General features: G+C 44.2%; 1 protein-coding gene across 2 annotated transcripts in view; it reads left to right on the top strand.

Moving 5' to 3' along the window:
* Positions 1–24,447, top strand: part of mms22l (MMS22-like, DNA repair protein) — a 203,387-nt gene that overhangs the window by 31,423 nt on the left and 147,517 nt on the right. For both annotated transcript variants that reach the window (XM_070885405.1, XM_070885404.1), the window contains exons 8-9: positions 17,505–17,635; positions 22,105–22,218. In XM_070885405.1, coding sequence (XP_070741506.1) covers positions 17,505–17,635; positions 22,105–22,218 — 245 coding nt within the window. The remainder of the gene's footprint in view (positions 1–17,504; positions 17,636–22,104; positions 22,219–24,447) is intronic.

Raw genomic sequence — 24,447 nt, 5'->3', positions numbered from 1 at the left:
CTCCCTTTTGTTGTCGGTCAATTTCTTCTGCAAAGATGAAAATATAATTTTTGCCACATGGTGAGCTTCTGATGGATGGGGCATATACAGATGATCACAGTTAACAATTGTAATTCCATTTAAAAGTCAAGATCCTACTTGACCAACGTTCTGCATTTCTTTTTACACTGGTCTCCAGTTCTTGCGGTATTTCTCCCTGCCAAGAATTTTTCTGCAACTAGGTTCCAGCGTCTCCTCATTTCTTTGGGTGGAACTTTAGTGGGACCACTCTTACTGATATCCAGCTCCTGTCATCTGTCCTCAATGACAGTGACTAGTTTCTCCACTTCCTCATGCAAGAAGTTCTTTGTTCTTGTTGCATGCTCTTGCATCATTGGTGTATCGGATTCACAATCACATTAATGAAGAAAAAACACAGTTCTCACCTTGCATGTACCTATGCAGCACTCCTTTCCACTCCCTCAGCCGCCCAAAAATCAATATTAACACCTTACCTTCCAATATGGCCCACTGCCAATGCTGCTGATTCACTGAGGACGTTCTCCGTTTAAATGACCGATTGCCAAGGTTCCTAGCCCATTGCGCATGTGCGCACGCTTCAACACTCATTGCGCATGCGCGCAAGCACAAAAGGACATGTGTCCCCCTGCCGGCACTCGAAGACATGCTGGGCCCAAGTCCCGCCCCCCTGCCGGCTGCACTGAGCAAGCGCGACCCAAGCTCCGCTCCCCCGCAGGTTTTGCAGCACCACGCCACGGGACCACAGGAATCCAGGAGCGGCCAAATTATCCCGGTAAGTTTTCAGCGCGTTTTCTCCACCACGAAGTTGCCGCACCACGTCTAAATATGCCCAGGGAGGGGTGAGGCCATGGAGGGATTTGGGAACAAGGATGAGAATTTGAAAATCGAGGCATTGCTTAACCGGAAGCCAGTGAGCACAGGGGTGATGGGTGAGCGGAACTTGGTGCGAGTTAAAACACGTGCAGCAGAGTTTTTGATGGCCTCAAGTTTACGGAGGACAGAAAGTGGGAGGCAACCAGGAATGCGTTGGAATAGTCAAGTCTAGAGGTAACAAAGGCATGATTACAAAGACAATAGGATAAATTCTATGAGGTTCCACACCAGGAGCAGAGCCTCACAGGGCACATGATTGAATCACAAAATTGAGCTGCCCCTCTGGAAGTTTCAGACCATTGGAGCTGCACTGCCGCAACTCTGGGACCTGCGTTTCTAGATCCCTCCAAACATACCTGACTTCACCCTTCCACTACACAAAGATGAATTGTGCCTTATGAATTTAGTTGAATTTTTTGAAGAATTCACCAGGTTAGTGGATGAGGGTAACCCGGTAGACATTATTTACCTGGACTTTCTGAAAAGCTTTGGTAAGGTACCTCAAGAGGTTTCTCTACAAGGTAGATTCTTGTGAAATTAGTGGCAATCTGCTGCGGCAGATTGAGAACTGAATGAAGGCCCATAGTCAGTGGATTTGGATCTGCTTGGAGACTGGTTACCAGTGGTGTCCCACAGACTTTGGTGTGAATACCGTTGCTATTTACTATTTTCATTAATGATTTATATGTAGGTGTTGGGGGGAATGACGTTTGTGGACAATATCAAGAATGAACATGTGTTAGGACTGCAGAAGATGCACAACTACGGCAAATAGATTTTGAGGTGTTGAAAGAATGGGCTTATGTTTGTTAAATTATATTTAATTTTAAAAAGTGTAGTGTTATGCACGTGGGCAGATCAAATACTTACATCCTACAGGGATCAGAATTGAAGCCAGTGATATAAGAGAAATATCTGGGTATTACAGTACATCACTCTCTAGATATGTGAAGAGAAAAAGATTTGTTAAGACAAACGAAGGTCCCTTGCAGTCAGAATCAGGTGAATTTGTAATGGGGAACAAAGAAATGGCAGACCAATTGAACAAATACTTTGGTTCTGTCTTCACGAAAGAAGACACAAATAACGTTCTGGAAATACTAGGGGACCAAGGGTCTAGCGAGAAGGAGGAACTGAAGGAAATCCTTATTAGTCAGGAAATTGTGTTAGGGAAATTGATGGGATTGAAGGCCAATAAATCCCCTGGGCCTGATAGTCTGCATCTCAGAGTACCTAAGAAAGTGGCCCTAGAAATAGTGGATGTATTGGTGATCATTTTCCAACAGTCGATCGACTCTGGATCAGTTCCTATGGACTGGATGGAATGTAACCCCACTTTTTAAGAAAGGAGGGAGAGAGAAAACGAGGAATTATAGACCGGTTAGCCTGACATCAGTAGTGGGGAAAATGTTGGAATCAATTATTAAAGATAAAATAGCAGTGCATTTAGAAAGCAGTGACAGGATCGGTCCAAGTCAGCATGGATTTATGAAAGGGAAATCATGCTTGACAAATCTTCTAGAATTTTTTGAGGATGTAACTGGTAGAGTGGACAAAGGAGAACCAGTGGATGTGGTGTATTTGGACTTTCAAAAGGCTTTTGACAAGGTCCCACACGAGATTAGTGTGCAAAATTAAAGCACATGGTATTTGGGGGGGTAATGTATTGACGTGGATAGAAAACTGGTTGGCAGAGAGTCGGGATAAACAAGTCCTTTTCAGAATGACAGGTGGTGACTAGTGGGGTGCTCAGTGCTGGGACCCCAGCTATTTGAATGTAAAATTTGCAGATGACACTAAGCTGGGTGGCAGTGCGAGCTGTGAGGAGGATGCTAAGAGGCTGCAGGGTGACTTAGACAGGTTAGGTGAGTGGGCAAATGCATGGCAGATGCAGTATAAAGTGGATAAATGTGAGGTTATCCACTGGTGGCAAAAACACAAAGGCAGATTATTATCTGAGTGGCGACAGATTAGTAAAAGGGGAGGTGCAACGAGATCTGGGTGTCATGGTGCATCAGTCATTGAAAGTTGGCATGCAGATACAGCAGGCGGTGAAGAAGGCAAATGGCATGTTGGCCTTCATAGCTAGGGGATTTGAGTATAGGAGCAGGGGAGGTCTTACTACAGTTGTACAGGACCTTGGTGAGGCCTCATCTGGAATATTGTGTTCAGTTTTGGTGGTCTAATCTGAGGAAGGACATTCTTGCTATTGACGGAGTGCAGCAAAGGTTCACCAGACTGATTCACGGGATGGCAGGACTCAGGAGAAACTGGATCGACTGGAGTTTAGAAAAATGAGAGGGGATCTCATAGAAACATAAAATTCTGATGGGATTGGATAGGTTAGAGGCAGGAAGAATGTTCCTGATACTGGGGTAGTCCAGAACTAGGGGTCACAGTCTGAGGATAAGGGGTAAGCCATTTAGGATCGAGATGAGGAGAAACTTCTTCACTCAGAGTTGTTAACCTGTGGAATTCCCTACCGCAGAGAGTTGTTGATGCCAGTTCGTTAGATATATTCAAGAGGGAGTTAGATATGGCCCTTACGGCTAAAGGGATCAAGGGGTATGGAGAGAAAGCAGGAAAGGGGTAATGAGGTGAATGATCAGCCATGATCTTATTGAATGGCGGTGCAGGCTCGAAGGGCCGAATGGCCTACTCCTGCACCTATTTTCTATGTTTCATGACCAATGCCGTGAAGCTATAGATAAACATAAGAACACAAGAACATGGAACAGGAGTAGGCCATCTAGCCCCTCGAGCCTGCTCCGCCATTCAACAAAATCATGGCTGATCTGGCCGTGGACTCAGCTCCACTTACCCGCCCGCTCCCCATAACCCTTAATTCCCTTATTGGTTAAAAATCTGTCTATCTGTGATTTGAATACATTCAATGAGCTAGCCTCAACTGCTTCCTTGGGCAGAGAATTCCACAGATTCACAACCCTCTGGGAGAAGAAATTCCTTCTCAACTCGGTTTTAAATTGGCTCCCCCGTAACAAGATTTTAGGTTGTATCGGCAGAATAATTACTGTAAAACAAAGCATACCATTTTGTCCTGGTGCAGGACCTTGGTTAGGCCTCCGTTAGAATACTGTGTCCAGTTTTTGTGTCTTTACATGGTAGAGGATTTTGAGGCTTTGGAAATGGTGCAAAAGAGGACCGCAAGATTAATACCTAGTGTAAAACACCTTAGTTACCCAGATAGGCTCAAAGAGCTGGGTCGGTATTAGAAGAGTGTAGACTCGGGAGATTTGATAAAGATTTATAAAATAATGAAGGGACAAGATTGGTTTTATGTGGACTTTATTTCAACGGAACATTTTAGGGAGGATCAGGGCTCATGCTTACAAGTTATGTAAAAGACAGAACTAGATTGGGGATGTTGGACGGTACTTCTATTCCCGGTCAATAGAACAGGTTGCTGTCTTTTCTGGTGACTGTTGATTCACTTCATGTTTCTGGCTGGGACAGACAGGTAAGTATTCTGTCATAAATCAGGTTTAAATGATCTGGACTAGTTTTGATTGCCTCAAGGGTTCAGAGAAGAATTTTCCTGATTATGTTTCCTAATTGACCTGGGGTTGTATGGCCTCTCCCAGGAGATTACATGACTCCAAGTGGATGGGGAGTGTCTGTGTTATGATGCACTGTATGGGACAGGCTGGATGGACCGGCAGCTCTCTTCCTGTCCGTCATTTTCATGTTTGTATACCTGAAATTATAGTGACTGCAGGAGTTTTAAAATAATGTTTACCCTATTTTTAGTGCAGTTTATACCTTTTCTCCAGGAAAACTGACCTGACCAGGTGATTTTAAAAAAAACTTTCCCGATAATACTGAAATAGTGCAAAATAAAGCTGCGATACTGAAGAGCCTAGTCATGGTAACTTTAGTCGTGGATTCCATTCAGAGAGTCCATTGCAACCACAAAGATTATCTTCAGGGGATGAATATTGCTCATTCTTTAATAGACAGACATCTATTGTGATTGCACAGCAATCCAGTACAAGGTGATTTGAAAACAACATTAGGAGGTGTCTTGCCCTCTGATGTAATTTCCGACAGCTAGTATGGAAGGACATTGAGAAGAGCTATGAGTAATTTAAGGTCCAAGTCTTATGTAAAAGCTAAAGTATGGCAGTGGGAATACAAATGGGAGTAAAATAACAAGAGGATTAAAATTTCCTTAAATTGTAGAGGTGACATTTTTTTTAAATGACCTCTGTCATGTATTCATATGGTAGCTGTACCTTGCTTTCTGGATTCTTCAGGTGAGTAATTGTATGTCAGATGATTAGTAAGGCATTCCAGAGGTACACTATTTGGCTGGAGCGATGACGCAGCCCTATTTAACCCCAGTCCGGACGTGAATTGGGTCTGCAATAGATCCGTTGGTAAGGATCACGGCCTGCATGTCGTCGTGAAGCAGGCGAAGGATGTTGACAAACTTTTGGGGGCATCCGAAACGGAAGAGGACAGTGTCAAAGGCCTTTGTAGGATCGACGAAGGCCATATATAAGGGCTGGCGCTTCTCCCTGCATTTTTCCTGCAGCTGTTGCGCTGCAAAGATCATGTCTGTTGTGCCCCGTAGGGGACGAAATCCGCACTGTGATTCCGGGAGAAGCTCCTCAGCTACAGGGAGAAGACGGTTGAGGAGAACTCTAGTGACAACCTTCCCAGTGGCTGATAGCAGGGAGATTCCCCTGGTAGTTGCTGCAGTTGTACTTGTCCCCTTTCTTAAAAATGGTCACAATCACTGCATCTCTGAGATCTCCCGGCATGCTCTCTTCTCTCCAGATGAAGGAGGGGAGCATTGCTCCAACCCTCTTCTCAATTTTCCTCACTGCCATGCTCCACCTCACATTCAACAAGCTCCCCGCTGGAGTGGAACTAAACTACAGAACCAGTGGGAAGCTGTTTAACCTACATCGCCTCAAGGCCAGGTCCAAGATCACCCCAACCTCTGTCGTTGAGCTGTAGTATGTGGACGGTGCCTGCGTCTGTGCACATTCTGAGGCTGAACTTCAGGATATAGTCAATGTATTCACTGAGACATATGAAAGCATAGGCCTTACGTTTAACATCCGTAAGACAAAGGTCCTCCACCAGCCTGTCCCCGCCACACAGCACTGCCCTCCGATCATCAAGATTCACGGCGCGGCCCTCGACAATGTGGACCATTTCCCATATCTCGGGAGCCTCTTATCAACAAAGGCAGACATTGATGCGGAGATTCAGCATCGCCTCCAGTGCGCCAGCGCCGTCTTCGGCCGTCTGAGGAAAAGAGTGAAGACCTGGCCCTTAAATCTACCACCAAGCTCATGGTCTACAGAGCTGTTGTAATACCCGCCCTTCTGTATGGATCTGAGGCATGGACGATGTATAGAAGGCACCTCAAGTCGCGATATATCACAAACGATGTCGCCGCAAGATCCTGCAAATCTCCTGGGAGGACAGGCGCACCAACATCAATGTCCTCGTCCAGGCTAACATACCCAGTATTGAAGCACTGACCACACTCTATCTGCTTCACTAAGCAAATGCTTTATGTGGAGCTCCTTCATGGCAAACGAGCCAAAGGTGGGCAGCATAAACTTTACAAGGACACCCTCAAAGCCTCCCTGGTAAAGTGTGACATCACCACTGATACCTGAGAGACCTTGGCCGAAAACTACCCGAGGTGGACAAAGTGCATCTGGGATGGCGTTGAGTTCTTCGGGTCTCAATGCAAAGAGCATGAAGAGGTCAAGCGTAGACAGCGGAAGGAGCGTGTGGCAAACCAGCCCCACCCACCCCTTCCCCCGATGACTGTCTGTCCCACCTGTGACAGGGTCTGTGGCTCTCGTATCAGACTGTTCAGCCACCAGAGAACTCACTTTGGGAGTGGAAGCAAGTCTTCCTGGATTCCGAGGGACTGCCTATGATGATGATGATTATTATTTGGCTGAGTAGTTTGTGGGTATGGATCTTTCTAATTAAATCTCTGAGCCATATAATAGTTTCATATGTCGCGTTGATCTGGTAAATGTAATTGAAGGCAATGCAAAAAAGGGCAACCGATTTGATATTTACATTAAGAAGTTGAAGAGCCTGAGATTATTTACTCTGGAGAATTAAAGGCTTAGGGGAGATGTTATTCAAGTGTTCAAGATTTTCAAGGAAACAGGCCCCAATAATATGTTCACGATTGCCACAAACACAATAATCAGCTGACGCTGGCTGAAGCTTAGAAGAGGGAAGGCATAAGGACAGTCTTGGTTTAACTGGAATAGACTGCCTGGGGAGGCATATAATGTGGAAAAGCAGGAAGTGGAGAAATATTTGAGAGTAGGTGATTCAGGAGCATTCGTTTTGGGGACCAGCTAGATGCAATGTAGAGATTCGGAGCTCAATTTTCCCCAGTGATTTGCGCCGTTTTTTTGGTGGTGCAGCTTTTTTTGGCGTAAGTTTAAAAAAAAATTAAAGTTTCCCCAAGGAATGTGCACCATCGTAACTCAGTTACTATTCTTTTTGGGTTGTTTTTTTTTTGTGTCATAGGAGGCGTAACCTGATGTTTGCGGCAGTTTTTGTCAATTATGGAAGTTTGCCCCCAAAAAATTTCTCCTAGATCGGCGTATGTGACCACTCCCGAAAAACCTTCTGGTGAGTTAAGAAAAAGCAGCGCGAATTGAAAAATTGGTGCAGAAAGAATTTGTGGAATTTGCAGGACTTACACTCTCCCTCGAGTGGGCCCAGCTTGTGCAGTGCTGGTTGCTTTTCTCCAGGCAGGACCCATCAAAGCAGCGACCCTCTCTTCCAAGGATGTCAGTGGGTGCAGATTTGCCGGGCCTCCTCCCATTCAAGTTCTTTCTCATTTGTTGTGTGCCCCATTCCTTTGCAAAGATGAAAATATAACTTTTTAGAGAGGGTGTCTTTCTGCTGGGTGGGACATACAGATGGTCACATTTACAACTGCAATTCCAGTGAATAAATGAAAATATTACTTACACTAACTACTTGACCAAGGTCCTGCCACTTCTTTTTGCACTGGCCTCCAGACCTCTGGGTGGCCGCCATGGCACAGTAATATTCTGCAAGTTGGTTCCAATGTTTGTTCATTTCTTTGGGTGGAACTTTTATGTGACCTCTGCTGGTGTCCAGCTCCTGCCATCTGTTCTCAATCACAGTAACTAGTGCCTCCACTTTATCCTGCGAGAAATTCTTGGTCCTTGCGAGCGTTGCATCTTGTAATGCAGCTCCAATTTTTCCAATGAGAATTAAATGTTCTCACACACAACTGGCTCTTTAAAAATGGCCGATTGCAGACCGGGAACTGTACTGAGCATGCACGCCCATAGGAATTATGTCAAAAACGCCCTTTTTTTGCGCGTGTGTAGAAGGGGCAGCATTGTTTTTTTTCCGGCGCGGACAGTTGCCGCTGTGCCCCGTCCCCCAAGGTTACAGGACAGGCTGCGCGGCGCCAATTTTGAAAAATAGAGCGGGGAAACTTGGCACATTTATTTTTGGAGTAGTTCTGGTCTAGAAAAATGGGTGTAACTCTGGCAATCCGTCAAAAAACGACTTTGGGCAAAATTGAGCCCTAGTCCTATATTTTCCGTGTGGTTGATAATGAAGAAAGCTGTAGACTGCACGAAGATATCAATGAACTGGTCAGCTGGACAGAACAGTGGCAAATGGAATTCAATCTGAAGAAGTGTAATACATTTGAGGAGGGCTAACAATCAAGGGAATAACACAAATGGTAGGATTACTGAGGTGTAGAGGAACAAAGGGACCTTGGAGTGCATGTCCACAGATCCCTGAAGGTAGCAGGGTAAATAAGGTGGTTTAAGAAGGCATCTGGGATACTTGCCTTTATTAGCCAAAGCATAGAATATAAGAGTAGGGAGGTTATGCTTTAAGTGTATAAAACACTAGTTAGGCCATAGCTAGAGTACTGTGTGCAGTTCTGGTCACCACATTACAGAAAAGATGTGATTGCACTAGAGAGGGTACAGTGGAGATTTATGAGGATGTTGCCTGGACTGGAGAATTTTAGCTATGAGGAAAGATTGGATACGCTGGGGTTGTTTTCTTTTGAACAGAGGAGGCTGAGCGAAGACCTTATTGAGATGTATAAAATTATGAGGGACCTAGATAGGGAGGATAGGAAGGACCTATTTCCCTTAGCAGAGGGATCAATAACCAGGGGGTATAGATTTAAAGTAATTGGTAGAAGGTTTAGAGGGGATTTGAGGAGAAATTGTTGCACCCAGAAGGTGGTGGGGGTCTAGAACTCACTGCCTGAAAGGGTGGTAGAGGCAGAAACTCTCACCACATTTAAAAAGTACCTGGATATGTAGTTGAAGTGCCGTAACCTACAAGGCTATGTTCCAAGAGCTGGAAAGTGAGAGAGCTCTTGCGATAGCTCTTTGTCGGCCGGCATGGGCACGATGGGCCGAATGGCCTCCTCCTATGGTTTAATTTTCTGATTCTATGATGATCATTCAAGTGTTACAGTTGAAATTTACTAGTTGATTAGAAATCGATCATGGAGCTGCAATAAGGGAAGATAAAAGAAAGCTGCAAAGACACGGGGGCCAAAATAGGGACCGGGACAGGAGGGTGTGACTACGAGTGAGGCAGGTATGGGGACTCGGGAGGTAGAGATGGAGGAGCCTCAGCCCTTCACTTGTCCAACAGGTATGAGATTCTTGCTCCCTGTGTGGATGAGAGCAGGGACTGTAGGGAGGATGAGCAAACTGACGACAGCACCGTGGTACAGGGAGTTATTCAAATTTGGGGAGTAAAAAGAAATGTTGTTGTGGTAGGAGCCAGTATATTTAGGGGGATAGATACTGTTCTTTGCAGCCAGAACGTGTGTCCCGAAGGCTGTGTTGCCTGCCCGGTGCCAGGGTTAAGGACATCTCCTCTGAGCTGGTGAGGAACTTGGAGTGGCAGGGCAAGGATCCAATTGTCGTGGTCCACGTAGGTACCAACAACATAGGTAGGATAAAGAAAGAGGTTCTGCTGAGGGAGTATGAGCAGCTAGGGGCTAAATTAAAAAGCAGAACCACAAAGATAATAATCTCTGGATTACTACCTGAGCCACAAGCAAATTTGCATAGGGTAAATAAGATCGGAGTGATGAAGGCGTGGCTCAAAGACTGGTGTGGGAGAAATGGGTTTCAATTCATGGGGCACTGGCACCAGTACTTGGGTAAGAAGGAGCTGTTCCATTGGGACGGGCTTCACTTGAACCAGGCTGGGACCAGTGATCTGGCAAATCGAATAACTAGGGCTGTAGATAGGGTTTTAAACTAAATAGTGGGAGGGGAGGGATCAGGTGAACGGAAATTTAAAAAATCAAAAAGAAAGGAGAATGCAATAGTGCAAGGTAGCGATAGTGGTAATGATAACCAGAGCGTGCCAGGAAGGGACAGAGCGTATAAACATAAGATGCATCAGAAAGTGAGGTCAGAGTAGGGAAAAATGGTAAAAAGACAAAATTAAAAGCTCTTTATCTGAATGCACGCAGCATTCGTAACAAGATAGATAAGTTGACGGCACAAATAGAAATAAATGGGTATGATCTGATAGCCATTACAGAGACGTGGTTGCAAGGTGACCAAGGCTGGCAACTGAATATTCAGGGGTATTTGCCATTTCGGAAGGATAGGCAGAAAGGAAAAGGAGGTGGAGTAGCTCTGTTAATAAAAGATGAGATCAGTGCAGTAGCGAGAAATGATACTGACTCAGAAGATCAAGATGTAGAATCAGTTTGGTTGGAGATAAGAAATAATAAGGGAAAGAATTCACTGGTGGAAATAGTCTGTAGGGTTAGGGTTAACAGTAGTTACACGTTAGCACAGAGTATAAATCAAGAAATAATCGAGGCTTGTAAGAAAGGTTCAGCAATCATCACGGGTGATTTTAATCTTTATTGATTAGATAAATCAAATTGTGGCAAAGGTAGCCTTGAGGAAGTGTTCATAGTTATTTGGGATGGTTTCTTAAAACAATATGTTGTGGAACCAATAAGGGATTTTAGATCTGGTAATGTGTCATGAGACTGGATTAATTAATGATCTCATAGTAAATAATCCTTTTGGGAAGAGTGATCATAGCATGGTAGAATTTCAAATTTAGTTTGAGGGTGAGAAAGCTAGGTCTCAAACTACTGTCCTGAACTTAAATAAAGGTAATTACAAAGGTATGAAGGCAGAGTTGGCTAAAGTGGAAAATAGATTAAAGGGTAAGATGGTCATCATCATCAAAGGCAGTCCCTCGAAATCGAGGAAGACTTGCTTCCACTCTAAAAGTGAGTCCTCAGGTGACTGTACTGTCCAATACGGGAATTACAGTCTCTGTCACAGGTGGGACAGACAGTGGTTGAAGGAAAGGGTGGGTGGGTACTCTGGTTTTCCGCCCGCTCCTTCCGCTGTCTGCGTTTGGTTTCTGCAGGATCTCGGTGACGAGACTCGAGGTGCTCAGCACCCTGCCGGATGCACTTCCTCTTACTTATGGCGGTCTTGGGCCAGGGATTCCCAGGTGCCGGTGGGGATGTTGCACTTTATCAAGGAGGCTTTGAGAGTGTCCTTGAAACGTTTCCTCTGCCCTGTTTCCTCGCTTGTCATGTAGGAGTTCCGAGTATAGCACTTGCTTTGGGAGTTTCATGTTGGGAATGCAGACGATGTGGCCCGCCCAACGGAGCTGGTCAAGTGTGGACAGTGCTTCGATGCTGGGGATGTTGGCCTGACCGAGAACACTGACATTGGTGCGTCTATCCTCCCAGTGGATTTGCAGGATCTTGCGGAGGCAACGTTGGTGGTACTTCTCCAGCGCTTTGAGGTGTCTACTGTAATGGTAGATGAGCAGTGGCAAACAGTTAAGGAGATATTTCATAACTCTCAGCAAAGATATATTCCAGTGAGAAATAAAGATTCTAAGAGCAGGATGAACCATCCGTGGCTAACTAAGGAAGTAAAGGATGGTATCAAATTGAAAACAAAAGCATACAGTGTTGTGAAGAATAGTGGAAGGCCAAAGGATTGGGAAATTTTTAGAAACCAGTAAAGGACTACTAAAAAAAAAAAATAGAGAGAAGATAATTTATGATCGTAAGCTAGCAAGAAATATAAAAACACAAAGTAAGAGCTTCTACATGTATATAAAAAGGAAGAGTAGCTAAAGTACACGTTGATCCCTTGGAGGATGAGACTGAGGAATTAATAATGGGAGACTTTGAACAAATATTTTGTATCGCTCTTCATGGTAGAAGACACTAAAAAGCATCCGAATAATTGCTAATCAAGGGGTTATTGGGAGGAGGGAACTTAAAACAATCACTATAACTAGAGAAAAAGCATTAGGCAAACTAATGGGACTAAAGATGGACAAGGCCCCTGGACCTGTCCAGTGCATCCTAGGGTCTTAAAAGGAGTGGCTACAGAGATAGTGGATGCATTGGTTGTAATCCACCAAAATTCCCTGGATTCTGGAGAGGACCCAGCGGATTGGAAAACTGCAAATGTAAGGCCGCCAATTTAAGAAAGGAAGGAGGAAGTTATAGACCAGTTAGCCTAACATCTGTATTGGGAAAATGCAGGAGTCCATTATTAAGGAAGTAGTAGGACATTTAGAAAATCATAATACAAGCAGAGTTAGCATGGTTTTATGAACGGGAAATCATGTTTGACAAATTTGCTGGAGTTCTTTGAGGATGTAACGAGCTGGGTGGATAAAGGGGAACCAGTAGATGAAGTGTATTTGGATTTTCAGAAAGCATTCGATAAGGTGTCACATAAAAGCTTACAGCACAAGATAAGAGTTCACGGGGTTGGGGGTAATATATTAGCATGGATAGAGGATTGGCTAACTAACAGAAACAGAGAGTCGGGATAAATGGGCCATTTTCAGGTTGGCAAATTGTAACTCGTGGGGTGCCACAGGGATCTGTGCTGGGGCCTCAACTATTTACTATCTATACTGACTTGGATGAAGGGACTGAGTGTAATGTAGCTAAATTTGCTGATTCAAAGATAGGTGGGAAAGCCAGTTGTGAGGAAGATGCAAATAATCTGTAATGGGATATAGATAGGCTAAGTGAGTGGGCAAAAATTTGGCAGATGGAGTATAATGTGGGAAAATGTGAGGTTATCCACGTTGGTAGGAAAAATAAAACAAATTATTATTTAAATGGGGAGTGATTCCAAAATGCTACGGTACAGAGGGATCTGAGGGTCCTTGTTCATGAAACACAAAAGGTTAGCATGCAGGTACAGCAAGTAATTTGGAAGAGAAATGGAATGTTGACCTTTATTGCAAGGGGATAGAGTATAAAAGTAGGGAAATCCTACAACTGTACAGGGTGTTGGTGAGACCACATCTGGAGTACTGCATACAGTTTTGGTCTCCTTATTTAAGGAGGAATATACTTGCATTGGAAGCAGTTCAGAGAAGGTTCACAAGGTTGATTTCTGAGATGAAGCGGTTGTCTTCTGAAGAAAGGTTGAGCAAGTTGGGCAGAGACTGATTGGAGTTTAGAAGAATGAGAGGTGATCTTATTGGAACATATAAGATTGTGAGGGGGCTTGACAGGGTAGATGTAGAGAGGATGTTTCCCCTCGTGGGGAAATCTAGAACTGGGGGCCTAGTTTCAGAATAAGGGGTTGCCCATTTAAAATGGAGATGAGGAGGAATTTCTTCTGAGGGTCGTGAATGTTTGGAATTCTCTACCCCAGATTGCTGTGGAGGCTGCGTCATTGAATATATTTAAGGTGGAGATAGACAGATTTTTGAATGATAAGGGAGTCAATGGTTATGGGGAGCAGACGAGGAAGTGGAGTTGAGGCCAAGATCAGATCAGCCATGATATTGAGTGGTATAGCAGACTCAAGGGCCCAAATGGCCTACTCCTGCTCCTATTTCTTATGTTCTTATGAAATTTCCCTCCACCCCAAATGGAGCGCACAATTCGAATTAAATGATTATTCTCTGCCACAATACATGGGATGGAGAATAGAGGGATTTTGCCCTCTTTTCCTCTGATTTCGTTGGGATGGTGTTTCGGGTGACTGCGGGACGGAAATGGGTCTGGAGCGAGGAAGGCGGGTGGTGTCATCAGCGCGATGTGGACATGCCGTGTTGTGCTGACATGCAGCAACATCCCTCCCCTTCAGTTAAAGGGGAGAGCCACTGCGAGCTCTGCAACCACTTCCAATGCGAGGAGCATTCGTAATAATGTGGATGAATTGACTGTGCAGATAGCGATTAACGGATATGATATAATTGGGATTACGGAGACATGGCTCCAAGGTAACCAAGGCTGGGAATTCAACATCCAGGGGTATTCAATATTCAGGAAGGACAGACAGGAAGGAAAAGGAGGTGGGGTAACGTTACTGGTTAAAGAGGAGATTAACGCAATAGTAAGGAAAGACATTAGCGTGGATGATGTGGAATGGTATGGGTAGAGCTGCGAAACATCAAAGAGAAGAAAACGTTAGGGGGAGTTGTGTACAGACCACCAAACAGTAGTAGGGAGGTTGGGAATGGCATCAAACAGGAAATTAGGGATGCGTGCAATAAGGGTACAGCAGTTATCATGGGTGACTTTAATCTGGATGTTGATTGGGCTAACCAAACTGGTAGCAATACTGTGGAGGAGGATTTCCTAGAGTGCATAAGGGATGGTTTTCTAGACCAATATGTCGAGGAACCAACTAGAGACCAGGCCATCCTAGACTGGGTCTTGTGTAACGAGAGAGAATTAATTAGCAATCTGGTTGTGCGGGGCCCCTTGGGGAAGAGTGACCATAATATGCCAGAATTCTTCATTAAGATGGAGAGTGACACAGTTAATTCAGAGACTAGGGTCCTGAACTTAAAGGATACTTCGACGGTATGAGACGTGAATTGGCTAGGATAGACTGGCGAATGATACTTAAAGGGTTGATGGTGGATAGGCAATGGCAGACATTTAAATATCACATGGATGAACTTCAACAATTGTACATCCCTGTGTGGCGTAAGAATAAAAAAGGGAAGGTGGCTCAACCGTGGCTAACGAGGGAAATTAGGGAAAGTGTTAAATCCAAGGAAGAGGCATATAAATTGGCCAGAAAAAGCAGCAAACCTGAGAAATTTAGAATTCAGCAAAGGAGGATTTAGGGTTTAATTAGGAGGGGGGAAATAGAGTATGAGAGTAAGCTTGCAGGGAACATAAAAACTGACTGCAAAAGCTTTTATAGATATGTGAAGAGAAACAGATTAGTGAAGACTAATATAGGTCCCTTGCAGTCAGAATCAGGGGAAATCATAATGGGGAATAAAGAAATGGCAGACCAATTGAACATACTTTGGTTCTGTCTTCACTAAGGAAGACACAAATAACCTTCCGGAAATACTACTAGGGGACCGAGGGTCTAACGAGAAGGGGGAACTGAGGGAAATCCTTATTAGTCAGGAAATGGTGTTCGGGAAATTGAAGGGACTGAAGGCTGATAAATCCCCAGGGCCTGATAGTTTGCATCCCAGAGTACTTGAGGAAGTGGCCTGAGAAATAGTAGATACATTGGTCATTTTCCAACATTCCATGGACTCTGGTTCAGTTCCTATGGATTGCAGGTAGCTAATGTAATCCCACTTTTTAAAAAAGGAGGGAGAGAGAAAACGGAATTATAGACTGGTTAGCCTGACATCGGTGGTGGGGAAAATGCTGGAATCACTTATTAAAGATGTAATAGCAGCTCATTTGGAAAGCAGTGACAGGATCGGTCCAAGTCAGCATGGATTTATGAAAGGGAAATCATGCTTGAAAAATCTTCTAGAGTTTTTTGAGGATGTAACTAGTAGAGTGGATAAGAGAGAACCAGTGGATGTGGTGTATTTGGACTTTCAAAAGGCTTTTGACAAGGTCCCATACAAAAGATTAGTGTGCAAAATTAAGGCAGATGGTATTGGGGGTAATGTACTGACGTGGATAGAGAACTGGTTGGCAGACAGGAAGCAAAGAGTGGGAATAAACTGGTCCTTTTCAGAAAGGCAGGCAGTGACTGGTGGGGTGCCACAGGGTTCAGTGCTGGGACCCCAGCTATTTACAATATACATTAATGATTTAGATGAAGGAATTGAACGTAATATCCAAGTTTGCAGATGGCACTAAGCTGGGTAGTAGTGCGAGCTGTGAGGAGGATGCTGGGAGACTGCAGGGGGATGTTGACAGGTTAGGTGAATGGGCAAATGTATGACAGATGCAATATAATATGGATAAGTGTCAAGTTATCCACTTTGGTGGCAAAAACAGGAAGGCAGATTATTATCTGAATGATGACAGATTAGTAAAAGGGGAGGTGCAACGAGACTTGGGTGTCATGGTACATCAGTCATTGAAGGTAGGCATGCAGGTACAGCAGGCAGTAAAGAAAGCAAATGGCATGCTGGCCTTCATAGCGAGGGGATTTGAGTATAGGAGCAGGTAGGTCTTATTGCAGTTGTACAAGGCCTTGGTGAGACCACACCTTGAGTATTGTGTGCAGTTTTGGTCTCCTAATCTGAGGAAAGACATTTTTGCTATTGAGGGAGTGCAGCGAAGGTTCACCAGACTGATTCCTGGGATGACAGGACTGACATATGAAGAAAGACTGGATGGCCTAGGCTTATATTCACTGGAATTTAGAAGAATGAGAGAGGATCACATGGAAACATAAAATTCTGATGGGATTGGACAGGTTAGATGCAGGAAGAATGTTCCCGGTGTGGGGGAAGTCCAGAACCAGGGGTCACAGTCTAAGGATTTAGGACCGAGAAACTTCTTCACTCAGAATCGTGAACCTGTGGAATTCTCTACCACAGAAAGTTGTTGAGGCCTGTTCTTTAGATATATTCAAAAGGGAGTTAGATGTGACCCTTACGCCTAAAGAGATGATGGGGGTATGGAGAGAAAGCAGGAATGGAGTTGCATGATATTGAATGGTGGTGCAGGCTCAAAAACCCGAATGGCCTACTCCGACACCTACTTTCTCTGTTTCTATGTTTAGTGGCACCCACTGGGCCACCAGGGAGGACTTTGGCCAGGCCAGCGGTCCGGCACCCAAGAGGGGATGCCAAGCTGCCTGTTGGCAGCACGGTCGAACCCGTGGCTGCCATTGTTAGGCTGCCTTCAGAGTCGGCCGACAATTAAAATAAAATGGCGGCCGCGCGATGCGCCCTCCTCTTTAAGTGCGAACGCGCCGCCCAGCCACCAGAAGCTTCGCGCCGGGGAAAGCTGCCGGGGGCACCGTTCTCCGGCTGCTCTGCTCCCACGGGGCAATTTCCCTCGCAGGGCGAAAAGCGTGTCGCCGCCGGGCGGTAACGGGTCGGCGCGTGCCCGACACTGTCAACACTACCACTCACCCCCAATTTAAAAAAAAACAATGTAATAATTTTTTTATAATATATTGCGTCAGCCTCTTAACTTTTCCCAACGTATATTTAATTACCCTATGTTCCCTGGTGGCTCTGTGAAGATATTTAACTGTACATGTTATTTGTCTGTAGCAAGTCGAACATTTTACTGTCCGTTGATAGTTCTGTTATGTCCTCTTTTTTTAAACATCTGATGAACCTTTTGTCTCCTGTTGTTTTAGGTCAAGTAATTTATGCACATCAGTTTATGGATTTGACTGGCGAAAACTTGACAAATGTCAGCCTGTTTGAAGATCATTGTAACAATCTTCTGCGTGATCTGATTGTCTTAGCAGTTCAGAAGTATACGAAGGTAGAGAGCTGTTTTCTTGCTGTTAACTATATAATGTACGCTTTCCCTTTATCTGATTTTCTTTTTTTTAAACAGGAATGTGATTGGATAATATACCATCACTAAACAGATTCCAGAGTAGAAGCTGTATAGTGTGACTGCTCCCTCAGAAATGTCTTTTTTTTAAAAATTAAATCGACATTTTGTACTACTATACGTTTAGTGGTGGTTGATATAAACCCAGCTGTACCTACTTGGGGGTAAAAATAGAGGAGATTGTCTATATACAAGCCATATCTTTCTCAGGATTCCACTTGATTGGTTCATCTCCCGGCAAAGTAATTCTGCCAACAGTAGTGGGGCCAGCAGAAGCATCTTACTCGTGTATTCCTAGTAGTTGTTACTATGTTCTGCTCCATTCTACTGCTTCAGCACTGTGATATTTAAATAGCAACTTCCCTCCCAACTCTGCTTCAGTGCAAGCTCCCACTGCTGATTGAAATCATAGACGATCCACTTGGATAGATACAAGGAAAAAGGATTTAAAATCAGCAGGGGGAACTCAAGATTAAAGTCAGAAGAGAATATTCCCATTTAAATATCTCAACTCTCCAAGAGTGAGGCAACAGCAATTAGGAATATGCCAGTTCAAATGAGACAGAACCAAGAGAAAATATATTGGTGGACACCAGTTTACAAGAAAGTGAGAATTGTGGTGGATAGAAGCTCTGTAATATTGATCCCAGTTTTATAAAATTTTTTTTGAGGGATCAAAATTTGGGAGGGTGCCTTAAAAAATAAACAATTTGGTAGAAATTCTAGAGTTTGGGAGGGGCAGGATTCTGGTTTTGGGGTGGGACCCAGATCTGCTGGGTTCATGCTTTCTGTGATTTTCCGGAAAAGCTGTGCTCTGGGGCTGCCGGCTCTTTTTGGGCCCACCACCGTTATGTTGCAAAATGACTTTGGAGCATATCTGGGGGCGTTCCTGCGCTGGCCTCTGAATTCTACCTAGTTATACCCTGATGGACCTAGCGGGACCTGCACCTGCTGAGAGCAGTGTTGATCCCATTTTGGGCCTTAATGCCACTTACCTTCATCCCAATTTGGGCCTCGGATGCCTCCTTTCGGAGTGGCAAGGTGTTCCACCTCCCCAGTGGGGCAGGTGCCCACTCCAGATATGATCCCATCAAGGTAAGGGATTAGGTCAGCAGTGGAACAAAGTAGTGGTTGGAAGACATGCTGTGCTACACTTCTGTCCCCTTGAAAGAGTCTGCAGAATGTCAAGGCTAAAATTCGTAACTGTGACAAAGTATTTAATTGTCATTCTTTATTGTCATGACAAGCAATTACACCTTGTATGAATTCTGTGGAAAGAGGCTCTTTTCAAAAAGCTCTTGATAATTTGACAAGTGTTAATCTTAGTATGAAATATTAGCCTTTAGATTTGTAATATTGAAAGAAAAACAAAGCTGGGTACTCTGTGTAGTTCTGTGTACATAATTTGTGCTGCTTGTTGCTGATTCTCATATAAAGAATGAAACTCCTCTCCCCAACATGATGCACATGGGTCATTTCCATTACATGATGCACATATAAGAACATAAGAATTAGAAGCAGGAGTAGGCCATACGGCCTTGCAAGCCTGCTCCGCCATTCAATAAGATCACGGCTTTCTACTTTCCTGTCCGATCACCATATCCCTTGATTCCCCTCGAGTCCAAAAATCTATCTATCCTTGAATATACCCAATGACTGAGCATCCATAGCCCTTTGGGGTAGAGAATTCCAAAGGCTGACAGCCCTCCGAGTGAAAAAATTCCTCCTCATCTCAGTCGTATCTAGCTGGCCCCTTATCCTGAGATTGTGCCCCATAGTTCTAGACTCTCCAGCCAGGGGAAACAACCTCTCAGCATCTACCCTGTCAATCCCCCCCCAGTTTCATGTTTCAATGAGATCACCTCTCATTCTTCGAATGGGCATCTCCCCACATGCTGCACATGGTCCACCTCCATTAAATATGTGCTGTATAGAGTGGAAATAAAAGTTTTCTCGAGGAGCAATGAGGTAGAAAACGGAAGCTCTTTCAAAGTTTGGGTGGGGAACAAAATATTTTGTGCTTTCCACCTTCTTTAAATCTTCAAAATATCTTAGCTATATAAAAACAAGATTAATAATTCCAATGATTTATTTTGAAATGTATTTTTTAAATGATGAGAGATTGGGAAATGTTGGTGTTCAGAGGGACCTGGGTGTCCTTGTACACGAATCACTGAAAGTTAACATGCAGGTACAGCAAGCAATTAAGAAAACAAATAGTATGTTGGCCTTTATTACAAGAGGATTTGAGTATAAGAGTAAAGACGTCTTACTGCAATTATAAAGGGCCCGAGTGAGATCGCACCTGGAGTATTGTGTACAGTTTTGGTCTTCTTACCCAAGGAAGGATGTACTTGCCATAGAGGGAGTGCAACGAAGGTTCACCAGACTGATTCCTGGGCTGGGGGAATTGTCCTTTGAGGAGAGATTGAGTAGACTAGGCCTATATTCTCTAGAGTTTAGAAGAATGAGAGGTGACCTCATTGAAACATACAACATTCTTACAGGGCTTAATAGGGTAGATGCAGGGAGGATGTTTCCTCTGGCTGAGGAGTCGAGAACCAGGGGTCACAGTCTCAGAATAAGGGGTCAGCCACTTAGGACTGAGGTGAGGAGAAACTTCTTCACTCAGAGGGTGGTGAATCTTTGGAATTCTCTACCCCCAAGAGGGCTGTTGAGGCTCAATCGTTGAGTGTATTCAAGACAGAGATCGATAGGTTTTTGGATATTAAGGGAATCCAGGGATATGGGGATTGTGCAGGAAAGTGGAGTTGAGGTAGAAGATCAGCCATGATCGCGGAGCCGAATGCCCTATTCCTGCTCCTAATTCTTATGTTCTTATGTAACCCATTGCACTCTGATGTTCTTAATGTAACCCATTGCACCCATTTTTTCATTCATTGTTCAGGATGTGAGCATTGCTGGCAAGGCTGGTACTAATTGCCCATCCCTAGATGCCTTTGAGAAGGTGCTAATGGACCTTCTGCTTGAACCGCTGTACTTCATGTGGTGAAGGTACTCCCACAAAACTGTTAGGTAGGGAGTTCCAGGATTTTGACCTGTTCCTCTTGGTTATGTTAGTTTTTATAGATTTGTATATCTCAGCAATTCAACCATAATGATCTTCACCAGCTTGGACATTCCATATCCTGATGGAGCTAATGTTATATGTACTAACACTGGCAGCGAGAGGTTAGTATCAACCTATATCAATAAGCTAAGTATATAAGAACATAAGAATTAGGAACAGGAGTCGGCCATCTAGCCCCTCGAGCCTGCTCCACCATTCAACAAGATCATGGCTGATCTGGCCGTGGACTCAGCTCCACTTACCCGCCAAAGTAAATATAACTAATTACATACTCCAAATCAACCCTTGTATAAATGTACTTGGGTAGGCTTGATGTTGGAACCACCTTGGGATAAGAGTAAATTGCAAATGTTTAGTGAATTAATCTGACTGTTTAGTCCATTTTGAATCCTGGATAAACTAAGCAGTGTTTGTTTTAAAGTGCATGTGCACAGCATCAGTAATGAGACTTGTCATGCATACTAAGCATAATATGTGTTAAATTATATTAAAGAACCTTTTGAAAATATCACATTTCCACAGAAGTCATACAAGGTGAAATTATTTCTGATGCATTAATAAAGGTCATGATTTCAAATCCTACCATGGCAAGTTGTGAAATTGAATTCAATAAATTGGGCAATTTTGGGGCTAGCAACAGGAAAAATGACCATGACAGCTGTTGGATTATCTTAAAAATCTACAACGAGTGGTTGACTCTTAATGCATTAGCAAGCCACTCAGTTGCTCAGGACAGTAGGGATGGGCAATATATATGGCCCTGGCATCATTGCCCACATCCTGAGAACAAATACAAAAAATCTGACACATATATACACAATAATAATCCAGCGTGGAAAATAATACAGCCACAAGAATATCCCGCTGAGAGTCTGTGATAGAAACAGGGTAGCTCCATGCAAACTTGCATCGTAGATTTGATGCTGAATCTGGATCACTGTTTGAAGACAGGGTATGTTAAACTACTGTGTGAACTTCAGGGACCTAAATTTTACGTCCTCTTTATGCACACTGTATTTCACTCATAATTTAGCTCTCTGTAAACCTGCTTCTCGATTGTTGCCACATCTGCCTTATTGTGATGAATCTTTCTTTACTTCATACTTTTATTTTATTCATTTCAACCTGCCCACTTAATATCCTTGTCTACTTTTAATTATAATGAATCAAAGTGTACATTGAATATGAGAGTAAGAGGGAAGTATATTAATGGTATGATTTTGTATTCCAATTGGTTGTTTGTCTCTGGTTCTACTTTGTTTTGTGAACAGCAACAGTATTTTCTTTCCGTCCTGCCCTTTAGGTTAGACCGTCTGAAGTACTCACCACTTGCCATTACCAATGCATCTGTATCAAGGAACTATGGGTACTGCTCATCCAGCTACTGGATCACAGAAACAAAGCTTCTCAAACTGAGGTAATATTGATTGGAATTTTTCTTTTTTGATCTTAGGATGATTATTCTATGCAAACTTCGATTTGCCTGTGGCCACAAATGAAACTTTCCAATGTCTGAAGTGGGAAGTCTTTGTTACTGATGGGCTGTATGTGTGTGTGGGTGTGTGTGTGTGTGTGTATGGAGATATATATATGTATGGTACACGACTGAAATCCAGCAACCTCGGGACCGAGACCGTGCCGGTTTTCGGATTTTGACGGATTTCGGACCTCACTTTTGGCGCTCCTCGCCTCCCGCCCATTCCCTCCGCTCCTCGCCTCCCGCCCATTCCCTCCGCTCCTCGCCTCCCGCCCATTCCCTCCGCTCCTCGCCTCCCGGCGATCCACTGATCCTCGCCGCCTGCCGATTCTCGCCGCCCGCAGCCCCCCGGCTGAGTTTGTTACAGGTTTTTACCTTTTTCCTCGTCCCTCGCCGCCCGATGTCGCCATTTTGGCCGCCTCAAAAATGTCTGGTTTTCGGACAATTCCGGTTTCCGGACAGCCAGATTCTGGACATTGTACCTGTATATTATTTATTAGTGTATCTCCTGTGATGTTGCTCATGGTAAGTTAGATGAGGTGCAGTTTATAATGACAGGAACTCCATGTTATTTAATGTACTACATATTACTTTGTTGCTAAGGTGAAGCTGTATTTCAAACATCACAAAATCTAAGTGGTATAAGCAAACATTGTGTGATTTCATTCAGAGTCTAATTGTTAAGTTTTAGGTCAGAACCTTGGCTTTGTTTCTTTTTAGGTATAGTGTTCTGACTCCATTATTTTTTGTTGTTGGAGAGTTTCTCTGTATATTCCGAATGACTCCTTGGTTTCTTTATACCTTTTTTAAATAACATAGAAATTTGAGTGGGAGACATGGGGGGGTGAAATTCTTTCGCACTGAAAAATGAGCATGGGCACCGCGATATGCCCATGCCCGTTCAAGGAGCTCAGGCAGCACGTAAAATTTGTGCTGCCTGCTTAATTATAATGATTGTAGCGCACAGCCCAACGCTGACAGGCTGTGCGCTCAGCAGGAATCCCAAGTTTTCAGTGTTCGAGCAAATTTAGATTTACTTAAAGCTAACCTGCGCCTCTTAAAGGCAGTCTGCACCTCTTAAAGGTGAGCTGCCTTCTGCTGATGAAAAATATTAAAAATGCTCCAACACTAACCCAAATGGCTCAACAGGCCAGGGAAAGGGCCCGCAGAGTCTTGGATGCAGCACTCAAGCAGGGGGTGAACACTGGAAGAGATGTCCACTACCTACAGGGGGCCAGTAGGCCTTCCAGAAAGAAGAATGTGGGACCAAATCGCCGAGAGCGTCACTGCCAGCAGTGTCCCTCCAGGACCCCAGGACCTGGCTCCAGTGCCCCAAGAAATCTCATGACCTCAGACAAGTGGACAAGATCAGTGAATGCATCTTCAAAAGCTTTGTGGTGGCTCTTATTTCAGCATTGTGGCCAAGAGAACGCTGTTATGGGCAGTAACAAAGGGAAGGGAACATGTGGTACAAATGTTGAAAGGGGAATTGGGGTTGTGGTCACTCGTACCGCAGCCTGATGATTCAATCTCAGATATCCCGGCCAGAAAGGGGCTGTCTGGGTTGCCTCCTTGCTTCCGCTTCTTCCTCTTCTGCTGCTTCTGCTTCCTTCTCTTCCTCCTTCTCCTCCCTCTGTGAGCAGCATGTCCTCTTTTTGCTGCCTTTGCTCCATTTCCATGTCATGTTGTAGCCCAAGGGGGACTGCAACTAGAGCCCCCAGGACTGGGAGCAAGTGGTGTTCTCGGAGAACTTTAAGAGCCAAAGCCATGAAAACGTCCAACAGCACTCCCTTCACACTTTAACAACTTTTAAAATGTCTTACACCAAGCCACTACTCAAATAAAATGTAAAGAAACCAGTACAAAAGCAAAAATCTAAGACTTACCTGACAGTTGCTTGTGTCCCTGGTACGGGGTCCATTGTACAGCTGAACATACATTCTGCTGTGCGTGCTTTGGAGAGGCTGTTAAAAGGAGCGGCGACATCCAAAATATCAGGTCATGCATCAATTCAGTCTTTCACGCTGATTGACGTCATGATCTGACTAATTTCTATATTAGCACTGAGCGCATGCAACAGCAGCGCTGCTGACCTGCCCAAAATGGCAGCTGTAGCATTCCGCGTCGGAAGTGGGCGGCCACCATTTATTCACTGAAACCGGCCTGATC

This window comes from Pristiophorus japonicus, chromosome 7 (assembly GCF_044704955.1).
Source record: "Pristiophorus japonicus isolate sPriJap1 chromosome 7, sPriJap1.hap1, whole genome shotgun sequence".
Lineage (NCBI taxonomy): Eukaryota > Metazoa > Chordata > Chondrichthyes > Pristiophoridae > Pristiophorus > Pristiophorus japonicus.
The sequence above is the reverse complement of the archived record's forward strand: the minus strand, read 5'-3'. Positions and strand labels throughout refer to the sequence as shown.